The sequence below is a fragment of the Sinohyriopsis cumingii genome, chromosome 4 (assembly GCF_028554795.1).
Source record: "Sinohyriopsis cumingii isolate HCF-2022 chromosome 4, ASM2855479v2, whole genome shotgun sequence".
Lineage (NCBI taxonomy): Eukaryota > Metazoa > Mollusca > Bivalvia > Unionida > Unionidae > Sinohyriopsis > Sinohyriopsis cumingii.
Window position 1 is genome coordinate 144,119,176 of NC_142964.1, and position 22,461 is coordinate 144,141,636.

The following is a 22,461-nucleotide window of genomic DNA, read 5'->3' on the forward strand; positions in this document are numbered from 1 at the left end:
AGCATTTGTATAGCAACAGTTTATCTAGTATCTAAAACAATTTAAAAACTAAACTGTTCTTGTCTCCTGACTTTACCTACTTGGGAGTTTTTCCCAGGTCATTTTCTCATCATATGACAGAGCCATGTCCTTCCATTTTTATCCAGTGCCAGGCCATTTTTCTCTCATCCCAGGTCATTCTTTGCATAGTGTAATTTTCCACAATAACATGCCATTCTTTCAGTTGCAAAATGCCTCTTTTCTTTTCTTACAAATGTACAGTCACTTGTGTGGTCAATTTCAAAATCAATTTATGACAATAAGCAGTGCTATACATGTGCCGAAAGATGAGTCTATTCATTGTGAAACAATATCAGGGTATGGTCAATTTTGTCTATTCCAACATGAGTTGTCGTTGCAGCTAATGACTGGGTATCGTCAATTTTGTTTATTCTAAATGACAATGTGATTACTGTCCAATTATCAGACAAGTTACAATAATTAATGTGACAAAACAATGCATTGATTCTAAACTAATCAGAAATACTGGTTTTTGTCAATAGCTGCACTTTTCTGTTAGTAATTTCATCACAATCCAGGAGTTTAAATAAAAGGTGAAAATCAAACAGGTAACCTCTGCTGTCATTTTATCCGTATGACTCCATTCTCGCGTGACAAAATCAAAGGATATACTAAATGTTACTGACTGGTTATAGCATTCTTTTAAAAGGTACATCTAATGAACTAGTAAGGGCAATCACCAATCGAATCTAAAGAATGCATGAAAGATAAAGAAATATAAGCCTAATAAAATTATGAATTTTTTGCATCTTGCCTATAGCTAGTGTAATTATTGATTATTATTACTAATGGTAGGATATTAACTGTGTGCACAGAACTGGCAATGCCTTCAGTTTCCTTTCAAAGCTATACTGCTACATAGTTCCACTGCTATGAAAAAAGACAATAAAAAAATACAGTTAATACAGAAAGATCATATTAAGAACTTTGCTCTTGCAACCTTTTGGGTGGAATACATATGAACCAGGATTCTTAGAATCCAAGAAGTCAACTACTCCCATAATTTAACAATTTTACAACAATAACAACAATAATAATTATCATCACCATGGTAATAAATATGAAATCAGATGCCTGTTTTGATCGTGATATACCTTTCAAAGTTCCCTTTCTGGATGATAATTACACTGCCCTTCTTAAATCCTGGTAGCGACACTAGTTAACAATAGTTTTGAAGTCATATAAAATGGGAAATCAGAATATGGCAGGTTTTGTAGAATAACACTGGACATGACCTTCATACTAATCTGAAACTATTATTAGGGATGTTCTGCATGATAGCTCCATTTTTCATTAGAAGCCCTGGAATCTTTATTTTAAAATAACCCAATTGAAAGTTACAAAATTCTGCTTTCAGGAACTTGTCCTTGTTTTATTTCTATCCATAACGCATGCTATGGGACTGAAACTGTAATTATTACCTTTTTGCTTGCTGAAAACAGATGATCAAACAAAAGCTTGCCTTTGCCTTTTTAAATGCATTTTAAACATACATTTAATATGTACTCTGATTCTTCCAAATATGTGGATTAGCAAAGAGCTTAAATGTGAACAGAAAGCTCTCATTTTCATAGCAGTAGTTACCATATACACTTGCTTATAAGTAGAGTCAAACCGCAAATAAAAAGATCCTGATTGGCCGTAGCAGATTCGGGTTGATGTCGTTTGTTCTACTGATTACTCCTAACAAACTGCACAGATCTAGATCTGCCAGCACATTATGTGATTGCCAATCAGGATCTTTTTATTTGCATATGGTATGTAATCCTCCTTAATTTGAACATTTTTGGATCTGCTGTTTAGACAGTTGAGAATACATACTAATAATGAATTGTCTAGTAAACAGAATAAAGAACTAGAAATTCCTCTGCCTAGGTCTGCTTGAGGTCATGTGGTCTGACATGAATGCTTACTTTTAATAAACCAAATCATTTTTGTTAACTTAATAACAATTTTTTTTATTACAGTGTTATTTGATGTTTATTACTTAAAAGGGAATGTATTTTTTAACAGTATTTAGTAGTTCAGTAGTTCACTTAGCAACTATGCTGCGCAATACTTGTATCTTTTTGAACAGAAAAGAACTTTTAATTTGATCTAAAACTAACTAATGGTAGCATATGATTACAAAACACTTTTATTCAAATGACACCTCTAAGTTAGAATTATTATACTGCAGTTTACATTTTATCACATGAATTAACAGATATATTGATTAGCTGTGTATCCTCATTCTAGTTTTTAAAGACTTGTTTTAAAAAAAGCTGATATCTTATAAAAATCACAACTTTAACTACTACCATATGTACTTGCTTATAAGCCAAGTCCAGCTGCAAACTGAATAGACCCAGATCTGCTGTTGCCTAATGCACCAGCAGATCTGGGTCTGTGCAGTTTGTTAAAGAGTACCGTATTTTCACGTATATAAGACGCGTCTTATATAAAATTTTACTTACTCCGCACCCTAAGAGCGTCTTATATTCGTGGGCGTCTTATCTAATTATTTTTTTAGACAAACGAAAACTCAGTCAACAATTTCTATAATAAACATTTACTAAAAATACTGTTTGTCTTGATTTAAAATCAATCTATTCATCTTCATCGTCATCAGTTTCTGCTTCAAATCCATCGAAACTTTCATCGAATTCACTCTCGTCGCCAAATACCTCCATAGCCGCTGCTAATCGATCCTCACTGGCGTCAGTGTTATCGGATGCAGCATAGTCGTCGTCCGAAGAACTGATATTGGTGGCCGGTTCTGGAATTATCCCACACTTTCTGAAGCCACTGATGATTGTTGCTGTTTTCACTTTCTCCCATGCCCGGAGAACCCAATTACACACTTCTACGTACGTTGCGCGACGTTGTCGACCAGCTGGCATGAAGGTGTGCTTAATTCTCTTTCAGCAGCTGTTGCCATGCTCCTTGGCAAACTTGATGACATCTAATTTAAAATCGGCCGTATATGATTTTCACTTCGTCATCGTGAAAATTTTATAAATTTTATAAATGTTCAAGAGATTGATCACTCATTTATTTATAACAAGAGATTGATCCCACGTATACCCTATATACCAGTATTAACCGGTATATACTAACCCCAGCCGCTGAAGCCTATGCATAGCGGCCATGGGGAAGATAAGATCAAATGAAACCCGTTGCGGCCCTGCCTCAAACAATTCTTTGAACTCCAGCCAAAATGGTCAATGAAGCCTTGTTTAAATCAGGTGAGTGATCGAAACATTGGAGATATTTGTGTTTATGACAAAGGAAAGTACCGGTAGCCACTTTGATGCAAGTGGTTTGAAAACGGATGTTTACCGGTATATATTTGAACAAAACAAAACAACACACAGAATTATTCAAAAGATTTTACTAACTTTATTGGAACAATACTGTAATAGTACTTAACAAAATAATATTAGATACAGATCAATACCGTAAGTAACTTATAAGTTATTAAAAAATCAACGCTATGTCATTTGCAGTCAATATAGGGTTTGCTCAGTTCGGCAGATGGCGAGGCAGAGTGCATCTTATATTCGTGGGCATCTTATTTAAAATATTTGTTACACAAATCGTCAAAACCCGCGTCTTATATATGGGTGCGTCTTATAATAGGATGCGTCTAATATACGCGAAAATACGGTAATCAGCAGAGCAAACAACATACACCCTGATCTTCATGCACATGATGCTACAGCAGATCAGCACCTTTGCTGTTTGTAGTTTGACTCAATTTATGAACAAAATTTTACGGCATTTTTTCTACATAAAAAGGGCAACTTCCCTACAAAACAAAAATAAAATTATATAACTATATACACAGAACGTTTCCATATAAAATCCTAAACTAGTTTAGATCATACCTAGGCCATAGGTCCCACTAAGTAATCACTGGCATTATTACCTCATAAATTCTCAACAATGATTCAGAGTTCCCTCAAGGCTGTTTTAGAACGCTCTTAATTACCTAACTGATCTTTCATTAACAAAATATATTCACAAATTCAGATTTGTTTGCTGATGATGCAACTTTGTATACATCTGGATCTGATACTGATGTTATCAATTATTATGTTATTGTTGGGTTTAATGCCATTTTTCAGCACACGATAAGCTATACATGGTGGCCAGTATTAATGGTGTCCTCCACCCGGGAAAACCCCAGAAAGAACCACCAACCCATGAGAAGCTACTGGCAAGCTTTCTCACATACCCACATTGGCTGAATCCGAGACTCAAACCCACGCAGACAGAGGTGAGATGGCAGGGATACGTAACATAGAGCGCTTTAGACCACTCAGCCACTCGGGGCCCCTGATGTTATCAAAACAAGATTCAACTGAACTCCAACTTCAATTGTTTCAAAATTGATTACAACAAAAGAAGCTGGTAATTACTAAAGGTAAAGCAAACTGTATGATATTGGGGAAATCACAAAAAGTACATAAATTAGGGAACCCAAAATTATCTCTTCCAATAAATGTCAGTTAGAAAATGTCAAACATGAAACACTTGTAGTTGTATTTATAGATAATAATTTACAATATTGACTTGTTTGTAAAGCACTGTCATCTAAAATTGCCCTACTCAAAAGAATCAAGAAATATTGACCAACAGAAACTTACATTCTCTGTTACGGTTCATATTTTCTTCCAACAATGGATTATTGTGCAACTGTGTTGGGAAATTTGCCAAATCTCAGCTTAATGGCATTTAGTGATTACTCATCAAAAGCATTGTTCACAGACCTAAAATGGCTTACAATGTATAAGAACAGATTTTCAAAAGTCAGTTCTTGCATATATCTTTAAGATGAGTAAAACTGCAAACAGCAAAGATCCTGATCTGCCATAGCACACTGCACCTGCTGATTAGGGTCTATGTTCTTTGTTCTAATGAGTGTGTATGTGTGTAGCTTTAACAAATTTTCAGTCATATCACTACAATGTCTGCAGTATGGCAGTTCATAGTGATATCTAGCACTGGGGCATCATGCTGCAGACATGCAGCATGATGTCCCACCCAGTCACGTTATCCTAACACCAGGCCAACCAGTCCTAACACTAATCTCTTAAGTTAATGCTGAGTGCCAAGCAAGGCAGCTGTCAGTACCATTTTTGTAAGTCTTTGGAATGACTCGACCCACATCTGAGGCAGACAACCTAACCACCCTGCCATCGGAGCAGTGTTCTAATGATTACTCCTAACAAACTGCACAGATCCATACCTGCCAGTACAATATGCAACAGCAGATCAGGGTCAGTGCATTTTGCAGTAGGACTCACCTTAAAGGTGAGTTTATATAGTAATCACCTTATCTGCGAATGACTGAAAGACATTTGAGAGACTATAATGCTTAAAATAGAAAGTAAGCATGAAGGCATAATGGTAACAGAATTAAATTACAACAAAGTAGAATGAGTATTCAAACCGTATTGGCATTCAAATGTCATTGCCTGAGCGTTACTTGGAGAATAGTGATTACATAAAGTCTATTCGCTCAGAATTATAATAATGACACAATTTATTATACAAATTCATTCAATGCATGAAATATAAAGAAACATTTGACAAATATGTTGTATACATACTTGAAATCACTCAGGCATGGTTCTTATGTAGACATCAAAGGAACAATGGTAAAATTCATCAACAATCAGACAGACAACATTACTGATATCACATTAATTATGAACCAACAGGATCTGCCTTTAAAACAGTTTTGATATGAATACAGGCTCAAAATCGAAAATAGAAATGAGGTATAACCGAAAGAAACAGGCATGCCATGGGTGATGAACTCTGAGGCTTGAACTCAACCTTTGAACTTTGTTAAGTGCATGCAAGTGTGATCTGATATACTGACCTATTATGTGATAGTTTTAACCAATCAAAACACAAGGTATTATTCAGTAATAATATAGCATGAAACATGACTGACATGCAAAACATTTGTGATTATTCACGTTCAGGTCACTGATGATTAGGGGTGAAATGATTCATCGATATATCGATGCATCGATAGTTTTGCTGTAACGATACACATATCAATACAAGAGATGGAGAATTGATACAAAATGATACTTATTATTTTTTTATTTTAGTTATTTTAGTCTTCTCCAGTCATAAATAATTATTACAAGTTATTATTCTTTAAATACAGAATTCATCTGAAACAGCATTTGCTATCCTACGCACTAATTTTTATTAGTAAAAACAAATAAAGACGTTTGTGAATAGTCGCTCTCTGTCTGCAAATTAATAATAATAATAATAATAATGAGGACTTTGTATAGCGCCTAATCTTTAGAAGCTCTAAACACTTTACAACATTAGACAACACTTATAAGATAAGAAACATAATCATATTATTACAAAAACAAACAACACGAAATTAGAAAAACATTAAAAAATAAAAAACATGCTGAGAATATTTAAGGTAGGAAACATTATTAGGTCTTTTAGTTTGTTCTTGCAGTCGAAATAAGTGATCTTTAAGAGCCCTCTTGAATGTGATCACTGTGTCTTTGTGTCTAAGTTCAGTAGGCAATTCATTCCATGTTGCTGGGCCCTGGTATGCAAAAGAACGCTGTCCATATGACTTTGTTTTCATAGTGGGAATAATGAGTATACGATTGTCAGAAGAGGAGCGTAAGTATCTTGCTGGTGTTGACACATGGGTGAGGTCAGATAGGTATGTTGGACTGGAGTCTGACAGTGAAATGTAGCACAGAGAACACATTTTGTGTTTGATTCTGGATCGAATGGATAGCCAGTTTAGGGTACAGAGCAGTGGGGAGGTTTGCTCTGATCGTGGTACTCTAAGTATGATCCGAGCAGCTGTGTTTTGAACTTTTTGAAGTTTCTGGAGTAGATATTGAGATGAACAAGACAGAATTGAGTTACAATAGTCCAGTCTTAAAAGTACTAATGAACACACAAGTGTTTTAGTGGCATCAACTGAAAGATATTTGCGAACTGAGCTTATGCGTCTCAGCTCAAGATATGCAACCTTGCATATGTTCGTGACATGTTGGTGCAATGTGAGAGTACTGTCCAGAGTAACACCTAGGTTTCGTACTGATTGTGTGAATTTAATGTTGGTGTTGCTGATATTTATTGTTTGAGATAAAGGATGTGAATGAGAAAGTCTTTGTGTTGTGATCAGAATGGCTTCAGTTTTATCATCATTCACCTGCACCTTGTTACAAGTCATCCATGATTTCACATCAGAAATGCACCTCTCAACACCTTGGATGGTAGCATCAACTTCAGTTGGGTGGCTAGATTTGTATATTTGGGTGTCATCAGCATACAATTGGTGAGACACTGGATGATGATCTATGACACTTGAGAGTCCAAGAACAGACCCCTGTGGAACACCACAACATAGATCAGCTGGGCTGGAGTGTATTCCAATTGCAGATACAATTTGTGTCCTGTTGACCACATAGGACTTGAACCACAGTAAGGCTGTATCATGAATGCCAAATACATGCTGGAGACGGTGATTTCACATCAGAAATGCACCTCTCTACACCTTGGATGGTAGCATCAACTTGGCTAGATTTGTATGGGTGTCATCAGCATACAATTGGTGAGACACTGGATGATGATCTATGACACTTGAGAGTGACTGCGTGTACAGAATGAAGAGAACAGGTCTCAGAATAGACCCCTGTGGAACACCACAACATAGATCAACTGGGCTGGAGTGTATTCCATTTGCAGATACAATTTGTGTCCTGTTGACCAAGTAGGACTTGAACCACAGTAAGTCTGTGCCAAATACATGCTGGAGACGGTGAAGTAATATATCATGGTATATTGTGTCAAATGCTGCAGACAAATCAAGGAGGGTGAGGACTGTAATCTTTCCGCTATCCAATGCAGAGAGAATGTCATTAACTACTTTTAGCAGAGTAGTTTCAGTACTGTGGCAAGGGCGATATGTAGATTGTACATTGCTAAAAAGACTATTTGAATTTAGATGAGATACAAGCTGGGAGAGAACAACCTTTTCTAAGATTTTTGAAATGAATGGGAGATTAGAAACTGGGCGGTAGTTCTCTAAATCGTTATGGTCTAGTGTTGGTTTCTTCAGCAGAGGCTTTACAATGGCAGTTTTGAAAAATGTTGGGAATTTCCCAGATGAGAGAGAGGTATTAATAACATCAGTTAGTGAAGGCAATACTGGATCTAAGCACTCATGCAGCAGTGATGTTGGAATTGGATCAAGTTCACATGACTTTGGTGCACTTTTCATCACAACTGTATTAACATGGTGACATGTTTTGTAATTTGCCCCCCACCCCCATTCCATGCCAATTAGTTTAACCCAGCAGCAAATTCATCATGTAGAAAAAATCCAAGCGTGTTCCACATGTATAATGAAGGACTTTACTCATTTAATAACCACTTCTACTTGAAATTTCTACCTAGAATTTCATCTCATCTACTTTGGTCAATTTGAAAGCTACACTACCGGTGTGTCACATGGTGAAACATATTACATTGAAATCTCATTGGTGGTTATTGCTTGTTACAGTCCAGGTTACATAATAACTACCAATCAAGAATTATGGCCAATACCCTGCATGACAAACAGAAGTACTAGGAGAGCAACAAATTTCACGCAAAAGTCATTGATATCTAGTATTTAAACAAAGAGGCAATTGTGTGAAACATGCAAAATTTGTATGAATTTGCATACTTGGAGAACAGTGATGCGCAAGAACTCTCACATACTAGCTTAAAGTCCCACATATGGAAACGTGCTTGGCAAAGTATACAATTTATTTATACGTTCTTGCTGCAACATCAGTTTTTCAGGTAGGCTGCTATTTACACATCTGGGTTCTTCAAGCATGACATGACTGGCTGTTAAACTAAATTTGATTGGACACTGTGCCCTGGAATAAGCATTATGAAATAGTTTAAACCTTCCATGAAGAATGTTTTAAAATGCGTGTTTAAAATACGGGCTACATAGTAAACCCAAAATATCTGATTCTCAGCATGGTTCATTATGTGTTCGTTCTGCAAATACTGGCTGGTAACGGAGATGATGCCAATAATTTTTAAAGCTATGAAGTATATTGGATTATTGGAGCTGGGAAATTGTTAATGGAGACATCAGTGAGTGATTTAGAGCCCAAAAATGTGAGTCAGCTGTACACGGTCAATATACAAAAAACAGACGGCATGACGGTCAATCACCCTTTCAGCAGTATCTTAATCTGAATCTGAATGTGTACAGTGCAGGGCCAGTTATGGCATCAACTTGAATGTGTACAGTGCAGGGCCAGTTATGGCATAAACTTGAATGTGTACAGTGCAGGGCCAGTTATGGCATAAATCTGATTGTGTACAGTACAGGGCCAGTTATGGCATAAACTTGAATGTGTACAGTGCTGGGCCAGTTATGACATAAATCTGATTGTGTACAGTGCAGGGCCAGTTACGGCATAAATCTGAATGTGTACAGTGCAGGGCCAGTTATGGCATAAACTTGAATGTGTACAGTGCAGGGCCAGTTATGGCATAAATCTGATTGTGTACAGTACAGGGCCAGTTATGGCATAAACTTGAATGTGTACAGTGCTGGGCCAGTTATGACATAAATCTGATTGTGTACAGTGCAGGGCCAGTTACGGCATAAATCTGAATGTGTACAGTGCAGGGCCAGTTATGGCATAAACCTGAATGTGTACAGTGCAGGGCCAGTTATGGCATAAATCTGAATGTATACAGTGCAGAGCCAGTTACAGCATAAACCTGAATGTGTACAGTGCAGGGCCAGTTACGGTAAAAATCTGAATGAGTACAGTGCATGGCCAGTTACAGCAAAAATCTGAATGTGTACAGTGCTGTGCCATTATGGCATAAACCTGAATGTGTACAATGCAGGGCCAGTTATAGCATAAATCTGAATGCACACAAGGTATGGCCAGTTACGGCATAAACCTGAATGTGCACATTGCAGGGCCAGTGATGGCATAAATCTGAATGTGTACAGTGCAGGGCCAGTTATGACATAAATCTGAATGTGTACAGTGCAGGGCCAGTGATGACATAAATCTGATTGTGTACAGTGCAGGGCCAGTGATGGCATAAACCTGAATGTGCACATTGCAGGGCCAGTGATGGCATAAATCTGAATGTGCACAGTGCAGGGCCAGTGATGGCATAAACCTGAATGTGCACATTGCAGGGCCAGTGATGGCATAAATCTGAATGTGTATAGTGCAGGGCCAGTTATGACATAAATCTGATTGTGTACAGTGCAGGGCCAGTTACGGCATAAATATGAATGTGTACAGTGCAGGGCCAGTTACAGCATAAACCTGAATGTGTACAGTGCAGGGCCAGTTTTGGCATAAATCTGAATGTATCCAGTGCAGAGCCAGTTACGGCATAAACCTGAATGTGTACAGTGCAGGGCCAGTTACAGTAAAAATCTGAATAAGTACAGTGCATGGCCAGTTACAGCAAAAATCTGAATGTGTACAGTGCTGTGCCATTATGGCATAAACCTGAATGTGTACAGTGCAGGACCAGTTAAGGCATAAATCTGAATGTATACAAGGTATGGCCAGTTACGGCATAAACCTGAATGTGCACATTGCAGGGCCAGTGATGGCATAAATCTGAATGTGTACAGTGCAGGGCCAGTGATGGCATAAACCTGAATGTGCACATTGCAGGGCCAGTGATGGCATAAATCTGAATGTGTACAGTGCAGGGCCAGTGATGGCATAAATCTGAATGTGTGCAGAGCAGGGCCAGTGATGGTATAAATCTGAATGTGTACAGTACAGGGCCAGTTATGGCATAAACCTGAATGTGCACATTGCAGGGCCAGTGATGGCATAAATCTGAATGTGTACAGTGCAGGGCCAGTGATGGCATAAATCTGAATGTGTGCAGAGCAGGGCCAGTGATGGCATAAATCTGAATGTGTACAGTACAGGGCCAGTTATGGCATAAACCTGAATGTGCACATTGCAGGGCCAGTGATGGCATAAATCTGAATGTGTACAGTGCAGGGCCAGTTATGGCATAAATATGAACGTGTACAGTGCAGGGCCAGTTATGGCATAAACCTGAATGTGCACATTGCAGGGTCAGTGATGGAATAAACCTGAATGTGTACAGTGCAGGGCCAGTAACGACATAAATCTGAATGTGTACAGTGCAGGGCCAGTTATGGCATAAATCTGAATGTGTACAGTGCAGGGCCAGTTACAGCATAGATTTTCACTGGAAAGAGAGAGCTAACTAGAAAGTTAGTAGTGTTTTTCAAGAGCTGGCACTAACCCCTTCGAAATTAAATGTAAAAAGGGTAGAATACTGAGCATATTCAAAATACAGACAATTTAAAAGTAGAATGCAACTTTCATTTTTTTCATCAATCAATTTAACCCTGTGGATCATTTGCAACAAAACCCTATATCCATATCAAATTTAAGATAAACTAAATAAATAAGGATGAAAAAAATGAAATTAAAGAAGTAAAGATATTTATTTGAATATCCCTGTCTGCACAAGCAGCCTATGACATTGATGGACTAAAAATTCTAATACAGCATTATGGAATAGATAAGAAATCTGGCATGGTAATCAGTAAACCACTGAGTCAAGACAGGAAAGTAAGTTTATGTTAATGAAAAATCCTAATTTGGAATAGATGTAATGAAAATATAATATATGTGAGGTCTGGAGAATTGCAAATAACAGCCACAAAGATCAGTTCCTCAACATCTTTAAGCTGTCAAAGCTATCAATGCATATGCCCTTCAAAAGGAAGCACAGAAAAATATTCATACAATAAGGAACTGAGTATGCTCAGAAATAATTAACACATTAATACTTGTACAACTAGAGGTGACATCTTTTAAAGATGTTGATCTCAGTAGAGCTCTAAAATAGTGGAGCAGGAAATAAGAGACAGATATTAAAGTGTTAGATAAATATTGAACTTTGACCGTTTCCTCCTCCTTTAAAATTTCTACTCTCCCCTTCTTTTGGTGACAAAGGATGAAGTCCTCCTCAAGATAAAAACCTGGCAGCAACTCAACTTAAATTGTACATGGGGAACAAATTTGGAATTTCTCTTTTCTTGCAGAGATAATTATCCAGTTAATAAAGTTATTGATGAGATAAATAAAATTAGCACAGAATCAGCAAAGGGACAGATTTTAAACCACAAGTTTGTCACCTTGTGTAAAAATTTTAAAAAGATATAGAATAGGACTGGGTGTTGAAAATAGGTTTCCGACTGCTTCTAGTAGCCTAGTTGTTAGAGCATCCACCTCAGATGTGGGAGGTGGTGTGTTGGATCCACGTCTGAGTCATACCAAAGACTTTAAAAATGGTACTAACAGCTGCCTCGCTAGGCACTCAGCATTAACTTAAGAGGTTAGTGTTAGGACTGGTTGGTCTGGTATCAAGATAATGTGACTGGGTGGGACATCATGCTACATGTCTGCGGCATGATGTCCCAGTGCTAGACATCACTATAAACTGTCACACTGCAGACGTCGTAACGATAGGACTGAAAATTGTTTAAAGCTATGTTTAAAATCCAAATCACACACACATTCAATAGTTTTCCTTCTTCACTAACAAATATAAGTACCTGTGGCCACAGCAGTCTTTTGCATCTACAGGAAGTACAATATGATAGATTTGTTGGTATTCATCCTCATTCCCATGCCAGATTTGTTCTAGATATATTTTCTTTTCATAAGAAAATTGCTTCATTTCTTCTGTTTTGAAGATAACATCATAATGTCTTCCAAGTTGAAGTGAGACATGAAATTGGTAACAAGATGTTTTCAAAGCATTCATGCCATACAAAACAAAGGGCCTGTTGGCCTAAGTGATTTAAATGAGGCCACCATTAAATGGCCTAAAACGATGAATAAAACTCACTGACATCCAAAGGTAGTCTGTTTGTCATTGATTAGAATTACATATAAATATATGTTAACTATACATCTATATATAATATGCATACTGGAAATACAACCAGTATGTCAACATACATAAAAGGGAACCACCTACCTTCAAAGATGGAAAGACTATCAAATTCATATGTATCGATATGTATCATATTGCAGACTGTGTATCATGAATCATACTGATACATGACACAGGTGCGTCGTTTCACCACAACTAATAATGTTTGAATATACATGTATGTATGTGTATATACATATACATGTATGTATATATAGGCTTTAATTGTTGGCACCAGATTTTGTATTCTGATATATCCAAATTTGATCAAGGCCATGCTGTCTGAAACAAAAACATGTTTTCACAATCTGTCATCCTCATGAAAGGCCACTCCAAGAGAGAAATCCCTACATTGTGCTTTCAGTGTTCAATTATTCTCTCAGTATCCATTAAAGACAGCAGAGACTTTTGTTGTTGTTGTTGTTGTAGGGTTTAACGCCATTTTCCAGCACAAGATTGGCTATACATGGCGGCCAGTATAACTGGTGGAGGAAGAACCCTGGAAAACCCAGGGAAGAACCACCGACCCACGAGAAGCTACTGGCAGGCTTTCCCACGTACCCACGCTAGCCGAGACTTGGACTCGAACCCACGCAGACAGAGGTGAGATGGCAGTGATCCGCAACGGTGAGCGCTTTAGACCATTCGGCCACTCGGGGCCCCCAGAGACTTTTGTAAAATAGATGTGTGTACATGGTCCGTGATTTTTGAAAATGCCAAGAAATTATTGTTGCATGTTAAGTACCAATACAATCTTCACAATGGACATTTAAAATGTTGTTAGTAAATTCTAGTAAAAAGTTTATAAAACTATTCCTTATTACTACAAGATCTATAACCTGAGCCACAAAACAGAACAAATGACAATGAGACCCACCATATGTGCTAAGGCTAACAATTTAATGCACTGTATTAAAGTAGGGAATTACTGTATGTATACAAGCTTTGTTGTTGTTTTTATTATCATTATTATTATTACAGAGAACAGTGCAAGTGGTGCTGAGCTCTTATGAAATGCTTATCTTGTGCACAGTAAATAAGCTGAAAAAGGTTAGATTTCTGTTTGCTATTTCTGGTTTGATTTTGGTGTTTCGTGTCACAGCAAAATATTTAGTGCCTAGGCACTTGCAGTAAAATGCAGATCCAATGGATAGGATTTAAATACACACTTTTCCAGCCATGAGACACTGCAGATCCATTTCCAATTCCTGTTTCTTTACAGTGTACAAAACAATAATTCAAAACAAAATGACCATGCCAAAAAAATGTATAATTGTTTGTTCTCCCACAAAATGTAGGCTGGCCCCCCGTTATTTTTGAAGCTAAAGTGGTACCTATAGATGAGCCTTGAACCAGACTACCTCAATGGTAACAAATGGATGTACTGAACATTTCCAACTACTCCACTGGGAAAATGACTATTTTATGAGCTACTGGTACTATGGAAACCTGTATATCCTGGTGAAGCAAGCCAGCAATACAAAGAAAAATATCTTTCAATCTGATGAAACGAAATATTCCTCTGGATGTGCATGTGCCATATTGCAACCAATCTCCATGATCTGTGATGCTTATCAGTACATTCATGTCCAAATACATGTATTTCCATATATATATATATATATATATATATATATATATATATATATATATATATATATATATATATTACTACTGTATGTACTCACAAGTTGAGTGAAAGTGCAAACAACAAAGATCCTGATCTGCTGAAGCATAATGCACCTGCAGATCTGGATTAATGCTCTTTGTTCCACTGATTACTCCTAACAAACTGCACAACCCAGATCTGCTGGTGCATTATGCGATGGCAGATCTTGGTCCATGCAGTTAGCAATCACTCATCTTATAAGCAAGTATACATGGTACCTGAAACCTTAAAAGACTTGACAAAAAAAGACCCCTCTGAGTTAAAGAATGTTCCATGGCATGGAATTAAATATAATGATTATAATGATTCTTGCTATGTGGCATGGGGAAATATTTTCAAAATATCCTCAATCAACAAACAACTTGATCAAACAAACCCAAAAACATTCCCATTGTTCTATCATTGAAGATTTCCATTGATGAGAGCAAATAAATGTAGTCTTAGATTATAATAAATGAGCTTCTGCTAAATAGCAAAAACACTTTTCCTGTTGTACATGTATATTTGTTTTCAATTATATGCTCATTTTCTGTTTGCTATTCACTGTCAGAATTGTGCAGTGTTTTTCCATACTACATGGCTTTATACTGCATGACACATGTTTAAAATAGTATAGTGTATACAGAAACTACTTTGTAAACAATACACACTTATGTATTACATGGTTTAGCTTTTGGTTTATTAGATTTGTTTGTACATGAACTGTAAAAACGCTGTTTCATCCATTTGAAAGTAGATATAATAAAGCTAAGGATGTGGATGAGTACATTAAGTCTCAAATGAAACTTTCAAACATGCAACAGAATGAATGCGATATTTGGATTGCCAACAACAAATGAGAGACACAGTAATTGAAAATATGATTTTGATCACTTAAACAGTTATTTAGGAGAAATATTCATAAGTTTTTGCAAACAGAATGGTTCAGATTGTGACCAGTGCTCTCTAGGGTCTATAAAAATAGCACAGAAAAGCAAATTGAGTCCAAGGGTTTATGCATATTTATCAGAAATGTACTATGTTACAAGTCAGTCAAAACACTAAACTAATCTGATTTTTTTAAAAAAAAACAACTGAAGATTTTGGTTGGAAACTAAGAGCCACAGCACCAATAAACCAAGACAAAAAAGGTATTATTTATGCTGGCTGAATGGTCCGTCACACAACAGCTGCATTTCAATTTTCTCCATTTAACTATATTGATACAATGTTGGGCTACTCATAGCTAGAATCCCTCTAAGCATGCAAGTGATAGGGCATAAACATGTCTTCTTTATCAGGTAATAAGAAAGGCAATAAATATACATACATTTATGCATCTTGAATTTCCTCGAAATATATTCCCAAGTTTCCTATTTCTTACACAGTGGGTTTGTAACATTGGGAGAAAGTTTAAGTTTTGACATCTTGACATGAATTGAACTAAAACATGTATCAACTTCCCTTAAATATTCCTCTATAAACATCTTGAGCAAGTACAATTCAACAATGCAAAAAAAGAAAATCAAAGTTCACCCAGTTTTTTATAAAAAGAACTATAACACATTAAAGACCAGCTTTGATCACTTTATTACTTGTAACACCTCATAAAGCATTGCACATCTGACCTTAAACTCTCCAGAATACAACAGTAAGGTAATCAATTAACAGCTTGTAGTGTACATTTATACATGTCAGCCATCATAACCTTATTACCACATATTGCATCTGTATCATATTCCTGTCTCTTGGGTGCAAGAGACATTTTTTATGCACAAATCTGATGTTGCATACACCTGCCTAATAAAAAAAATTCTTTAAAAAAATAAAATATAAGAGTGAGGTCAAAAAGGTCCATATTTCTGGATATCATTCACTTGACCTGACAAGTATGTGGGAATTCACAAAATAAAAAGTAGATGTACCCCACCCCCAAATTTATACATGCATTTTTCATTTCCAAAGGCCATTTTTGAGAACACGTGATGCTCACAGTGCAAACACAAGCCATTTCCCTAGGTGATAATTTTGAAAAACACTGTGTACTTAATATCTTAATGCAATTCAAAATAGTTGTCATCCAGTCAGTTTTTGAGATATTCTACTGGCCTTGAACCATCCTGTCTACTGCTATAAGACGTTAGCTCTGCTTCCTAGCTGACTACTGGTATTTAACTGGCTACATACTGTGCAGTGACTACATGAGGTGTATACCTCATATTACTTTCAAGAACAACATAAGCCCAAAAGACCAAGTTCATAAATATAACCATATTTTTAATTATTACAAAATAATAACTCAAAAAGTTACACAATAGCCTTAAGTTAAGAAATTTGCCAGGAGCAAATTTATGAAACTGTCCCCTGCCACCCTAGCAGACTGGTTTCCACTGGTTACTGTAATCTGGAGAGGATATGCACAAATATAAAGATTTTTTGCAAAAGCAATATATTGTAACTGCAAAATGGTGAGTGTGTTAGACATCCTCTAAAATGGTATTTCTGTACTACTGCAGGTAGAATCACATGAATGTTGATGTGAAGCTAACCTATCTCTTAAACTCAACAAAAATGACAGTTTGAAGAGTGAAGAACTGTAATGATTTACAGGTATTACTTTAAACAAAGACATAGCTTTAAAACAAGAATTACAGAATGCAATTGGCAAATACTTACTGGAATTGTGAAATAAGTGTCTTCTTTCATTCCATAACATACTAGGAAAAACTTATATAACACTTCCATTCTATAAAGTATAAATTATTGTTTTAATATTTCTGACTAATCTGCCAAAGACTTCATTGATAGATTCCAAAAACACAAAATTACAACATGTGAATAATTTTCAACTGCTATTACTGCACTCACACTGTTGATAAGTTCAACCAGCTCAGTTTTCTAAGAATTTCAGTACAGATTATAGTAAAACATGCATTATTCAAACATCAGTTTAGACATGTACCTTAAATTCTGTACTTTTGTACAATGAACATGTAACTAAAGTTTAAACAATACTTACTGTCCAATGACCATGCCAATGCAGAAAAGAGTAACAGAAATCAGAAACAAAAGCAATGTAATATATTTTCACATAATTATAATTACAATGGTGTTACCAATAAATGTACGATCATGCAAGTAAAAATAAATATAATTACAACTAAAGAAGATACAATGAGAGGAAGTTTATTCTTCAACCCATCCATCACTCAATGAGTCCTACTAGGGCAATATATGTATCTAATTCGTCCTATAGAAATCCCATGCTAATTGTTATGTACAACACTCAATGAGTGCTACTAGGGCAATATATCATTTATGTATCTAATTTGTCCCATAGAAATCCCATGCTAATTGTTATGTACATCACTCAATGACTGCTACTAGTGCAATATATCATTTATGTATCTAATTCGTCCTATAGAAATCCCATGCTAATTGTTATGTACAACACTCAATGAGTGCTACTAGGGCAATATATCATTTATGTATCTAATTCGTCCCATAGAAATCCCATGCTAATTGTTATGTACATCACTCAATGACTGCTACTAGGGCAATATATCATTTATGTATCTAATTCGTCCTATAGAAATCCCATGTTAATTGTTATGTACAACACTCAATGAGTGCTACTAGGGCACTATATGTATCTAATTCATCCTATAGAAATCCCATGCTAATTGTTATGTACATCACTCAATGACTGCTACTAGGGCAATATATCATTTAAGTATCTAATTCGTCCTATAGAAATGCCATGCTAATTGTTATGTACATCACTCAATGAGTGCTAATATATCATTTATGTATCTAATTTGTCCTATAGAAATCCCATGCTAATTGTTATGTACATCACTCAATGAGTGCTAATATATCATTTATGTATCTAATTCATCCTATAGAAATCCCATGCTAATTGTTATGTACAACAGTCAATGAGTGCTACTAGGGCAATATATCATTTAAGTATCTAATTTGTCCTATAGAAATCCCATGCTAATTGTTATGTACAATTGTTTTAACTCCTTGTACATGATTTTATTTCATGTTTGTAATTTTATTCATGGTTGTAAATTGTAAAGAATATCTTTCATTATATTTTGCCTACATGACCCAGTCTGTTAAGAGCGAAAATTACATGGATCTTTCTACAGATGTTGATAATTATTAATGATAATCTTAACAATAAGATTCAATGGCATCTTTGCATTAATTTCTCGTTGGCTGATGGAGTTTCGACGCTTCTAAAAGAATTCAGTAACTTCCTTTTGGATGGGCTCAGTCACATAAATGAGCAAATTTGAGGCATAATGAGTAAGTAGTAAGATCCATGATGTGGGGTCCATTGTGAAATTTAGTCACAATAGAAGGTGTATATAACAAAAGAACTGAGCAATCTGATTGATTCCAGTTTTGGAGCCATCCTTATTTCTTATGTTCCTTTTGCAAGTCGGTAGACGTGTTTTACAATAAAGTGTATACTTATATATTGTTCGATAGGTATAACATTTGTTTGGGCTGTTCAGTGAAAACTGAAAGCACTCATCATTTGGACTATAGTATTATTTTGGAACTGTTGTTAATTATTCAGAAGAGATATGGGCAACACCATCTTTACAATGTCATGATTCTTGGCCGACCAGTATATTTCCAGTTTTTAAATTTATGCATAACTTTTAATTCTGATAGGACTTTCATAGAACTTTATCAGGATTATTCTGGATTCACTTCATAATACTGTAAGTTCCTCGAATATTTTCATTATAACTTTGATAATTAAATTCTTTGTTCAGTTTTACAAAACATGTATTGTCGGTTTTGTTTCTTTCTGTTACTCCATTTATGACCATGCAGTCATAATATAATCAAGCATAATGAAAGACCGATAACAGTTCAATTTACGGCAGTGTGTAACTGCAGAAGTATATAAATCATGAATTCACAGTAAGCAAAGCTTTCTCTCAGTTTCAACTGGACAATACAGCAAAATCATTCATATGCAAAAATGATAATAAAAACAACTGCTACTTCAGTACATGTGATTTAGACTAAGGACACAACAGTATCAGCTAACACTTATTAAAAGAATGCAGAAAAGTACCCTTAAAAATAGGTCAGCAAAATCTGTTTTAATTTTTATTAAAAAAATAACACTAATGCTAATTAAAGGCAGAAAACAGATGAAAGTGAGAGAACTCGGAATGCGCATTTAATGTTGACTGTTTCAACTACAGTGAAGGATGATGATAAAAATGACATTAGAATGGTGAATGTAATAACTTAGAAGCCTGAGCAGAAAAGCAGTTCTCTTGCTTTAAAATATCTGAAAACAATTTGTGAGTGGTACAAAACTGCATGAAAGCAATTTTTTTTCCACTGAAATGGAAATAAAGTAAAAACTGTTAGTGAGACCACCCCTTCTGCCAAAAATAAAGTCTCTCAAGGCAGGTTGTCTCTCATATCATATTTCAAGGTAAAAATAAACCAGGTTTAAGATGGGAAAAGATCCATAATTGTAGTACATGCATTTTACTCATTATGTTCAGTTCTTGCAAAAATACTATAATCATTTTATCTCAAATTAATTTTATATAGCAATAAAGATATATATAAAGAGAATATAAATAGACCTTTTTCAGAAAGTCAAATATGGGCTTTTCCACTCCAATATTTAATGCATGTGCAATCAACGTAGGGCAACTTTTAAGCGATTGTCATTAACATAGTGTATGTTCATGAAGAAAGTTTCAATTTTTTTTAAATGTTTGACATCTGTACACCCTTCACAGAAATAGTCTGTTTAAAAATCATGAGTGAATAGTTCAGTAACCTGCCTAAAACAGAAAAGCAGATTTCAGGACAAAAGGCATGAGAGGACCAGGGTAGCAAACAGGATTTGTGGGCCCTAGGAAAAATTATCCAATAGACCCCAGTGAATCACAAACTGAAACAACGGTGGACCCCACTGACCGTTGTGTTCCCGAGGAATTTGTCCTACTCTGTCAGCAGTCCTGGATAGGACTTACAAAGTTGTATGATCCATTTCTGAAAGGAAAGGGGTGGGTGGATGATTTTCCTATGTGACCGGAATTACAATTTGTACAAATCAATGTGTATTTAGATGACTCTTTAAGATCTATAATGACAAACAGTCTAATCATGTAAGAAGTGTAGGTCACTGAGTTGCCCTACGTCAAATGTGTATGACTGTACTGGATGCAGCTATGGGATAGGTTAGCCCAGCTATAAATAGTATCTAAAAATGATCTATAGAGATCATAAAACATGTGCAATTACAGTTTGAAGATAACGTGCACATGTAGGTTACCATATGAGGGGCAAGAATGGTACGGTAATATTTATTTATCTTGTCCACAAGTTTAACTTTCCATTACTGTATTTGTTTTCAATATATACACTGTACAAAAAATGCTCACTTTTTGGAGAATTCTCTTCTTCTTTTTTGCAGGCAATAAAATAGGTTGTTTGTACTTGCTATGAGCAAAAAAAATGAAAAGGAGTATACTTTATTTGCTAATTTGTTATTTCTGATGCTTTGACCTTCTCAAAAATACAATATTTATTAACCTGAGACGAAATTTTAATTTTGGCACGTTATCCTTACATGTCGGTCGTGCGAATTGACACTTCCTACTCAGCAGATAAAATAATCAAACGTTGTCATTCGTGCTTTGCTGCAGTTTTCTTGTTTTAAGTGAGAAATATATGACAATTACATCTTAAGACAAATGAAAAATCGTCCAACGGAAAAGAGTAATGAATCGTTTCTGTTAAAATATTGCCATTTGACGTTCACCTATCATCGAATAGCATTTTGACCGATGGTTCCTGAGGTTTCCCATATTTACGGCTGCCACCCATTGGAAAATAAATTAACCAGGACAAAACAAAACAAAAAATAAACATTTTAAAAATAAATTTTACATTTTGTTATCAAACTTATTAAACCTTTTTATATAAAAATCCACTCTTTAAACACGGGTTATCATTTTCCATCTTCCTCCTCCGAAAGAACAAAGCACAGAGGAAGTTTTGGGAGTAACGTCCCTTTAAAAACATAACGGTGTCAACAGGCTCGTGTCAAAGGTCAATGTTGGGCGACAACTTGGAATAAGGCATTTATCGCGAAATTGCTTGAAAAACTTGGAACCCCATTTTGTTGCGCTCTTTCTCTAGAAAATGCATGGTTTGGTTTACTGTTTTTAAGGTCAGACTTTATCAGAAGTTTTCTTTTGAGGTTTTCATCGTAAGAGGCGGGTGTATGTATGTACGTATGTATGTATGCATGTATGTTTGTTTGTAAGGTTTCCGTCATCGATACTGGCGCAAAACGCATACCAAATTTGACAGATTTAAGAAAATAAATTACTGCAATGCTTGCCATTTGAAAAGCGGCAGTTGTCACAAGAAAATTGTGTTCAAAATAATACTAATTTGGACACACGGGATACCACCCCTGTGTTTTCATGACTCGCGATATGTCGGTCTATTCTGCACATGGCTTTGAAAAGACGAGATCTTACTGCATTGGGCTATGGAAATGAAACAAACTCCTTTGGACTCTTTCTATTAGCATTTCGGCTGATGAACTACGTCAAATTTATAGCTGGTTTTACAAAATTCACTAAATAATGGCAAGAGATATTAAGCAAACTAAACAGATTTTGTAAATAAAATTAGTATCAGTTCTACATTTATAA

General features: G+C 35.8%; 1 protein-coding gene across 1 annotated transcript in view; it reads right to left on the reverse strand.

Moving 5' to 3' along the window:
• Positions 1–21,781, reverse strand: part of LOC149802246 (pleckstrin-like) — a 74,073-nt gene extending 52,292 nt beyond the window's left edge. Inside the window, exon 1 of the mRNA XM_089956673.1 lies at positions 21,710–21,781. Coding sequence (XP_089812799.1) covers positions 21,710–21,757 — 48 coding nt within the window. The 5' untranslated portion in view covers positions 21,758–21,781. The remainder of the gene's footprint in view (positions 1–21,709) is intronic.
• Positions 21,782–22,461: the final 680 nt, after the last annotated feature.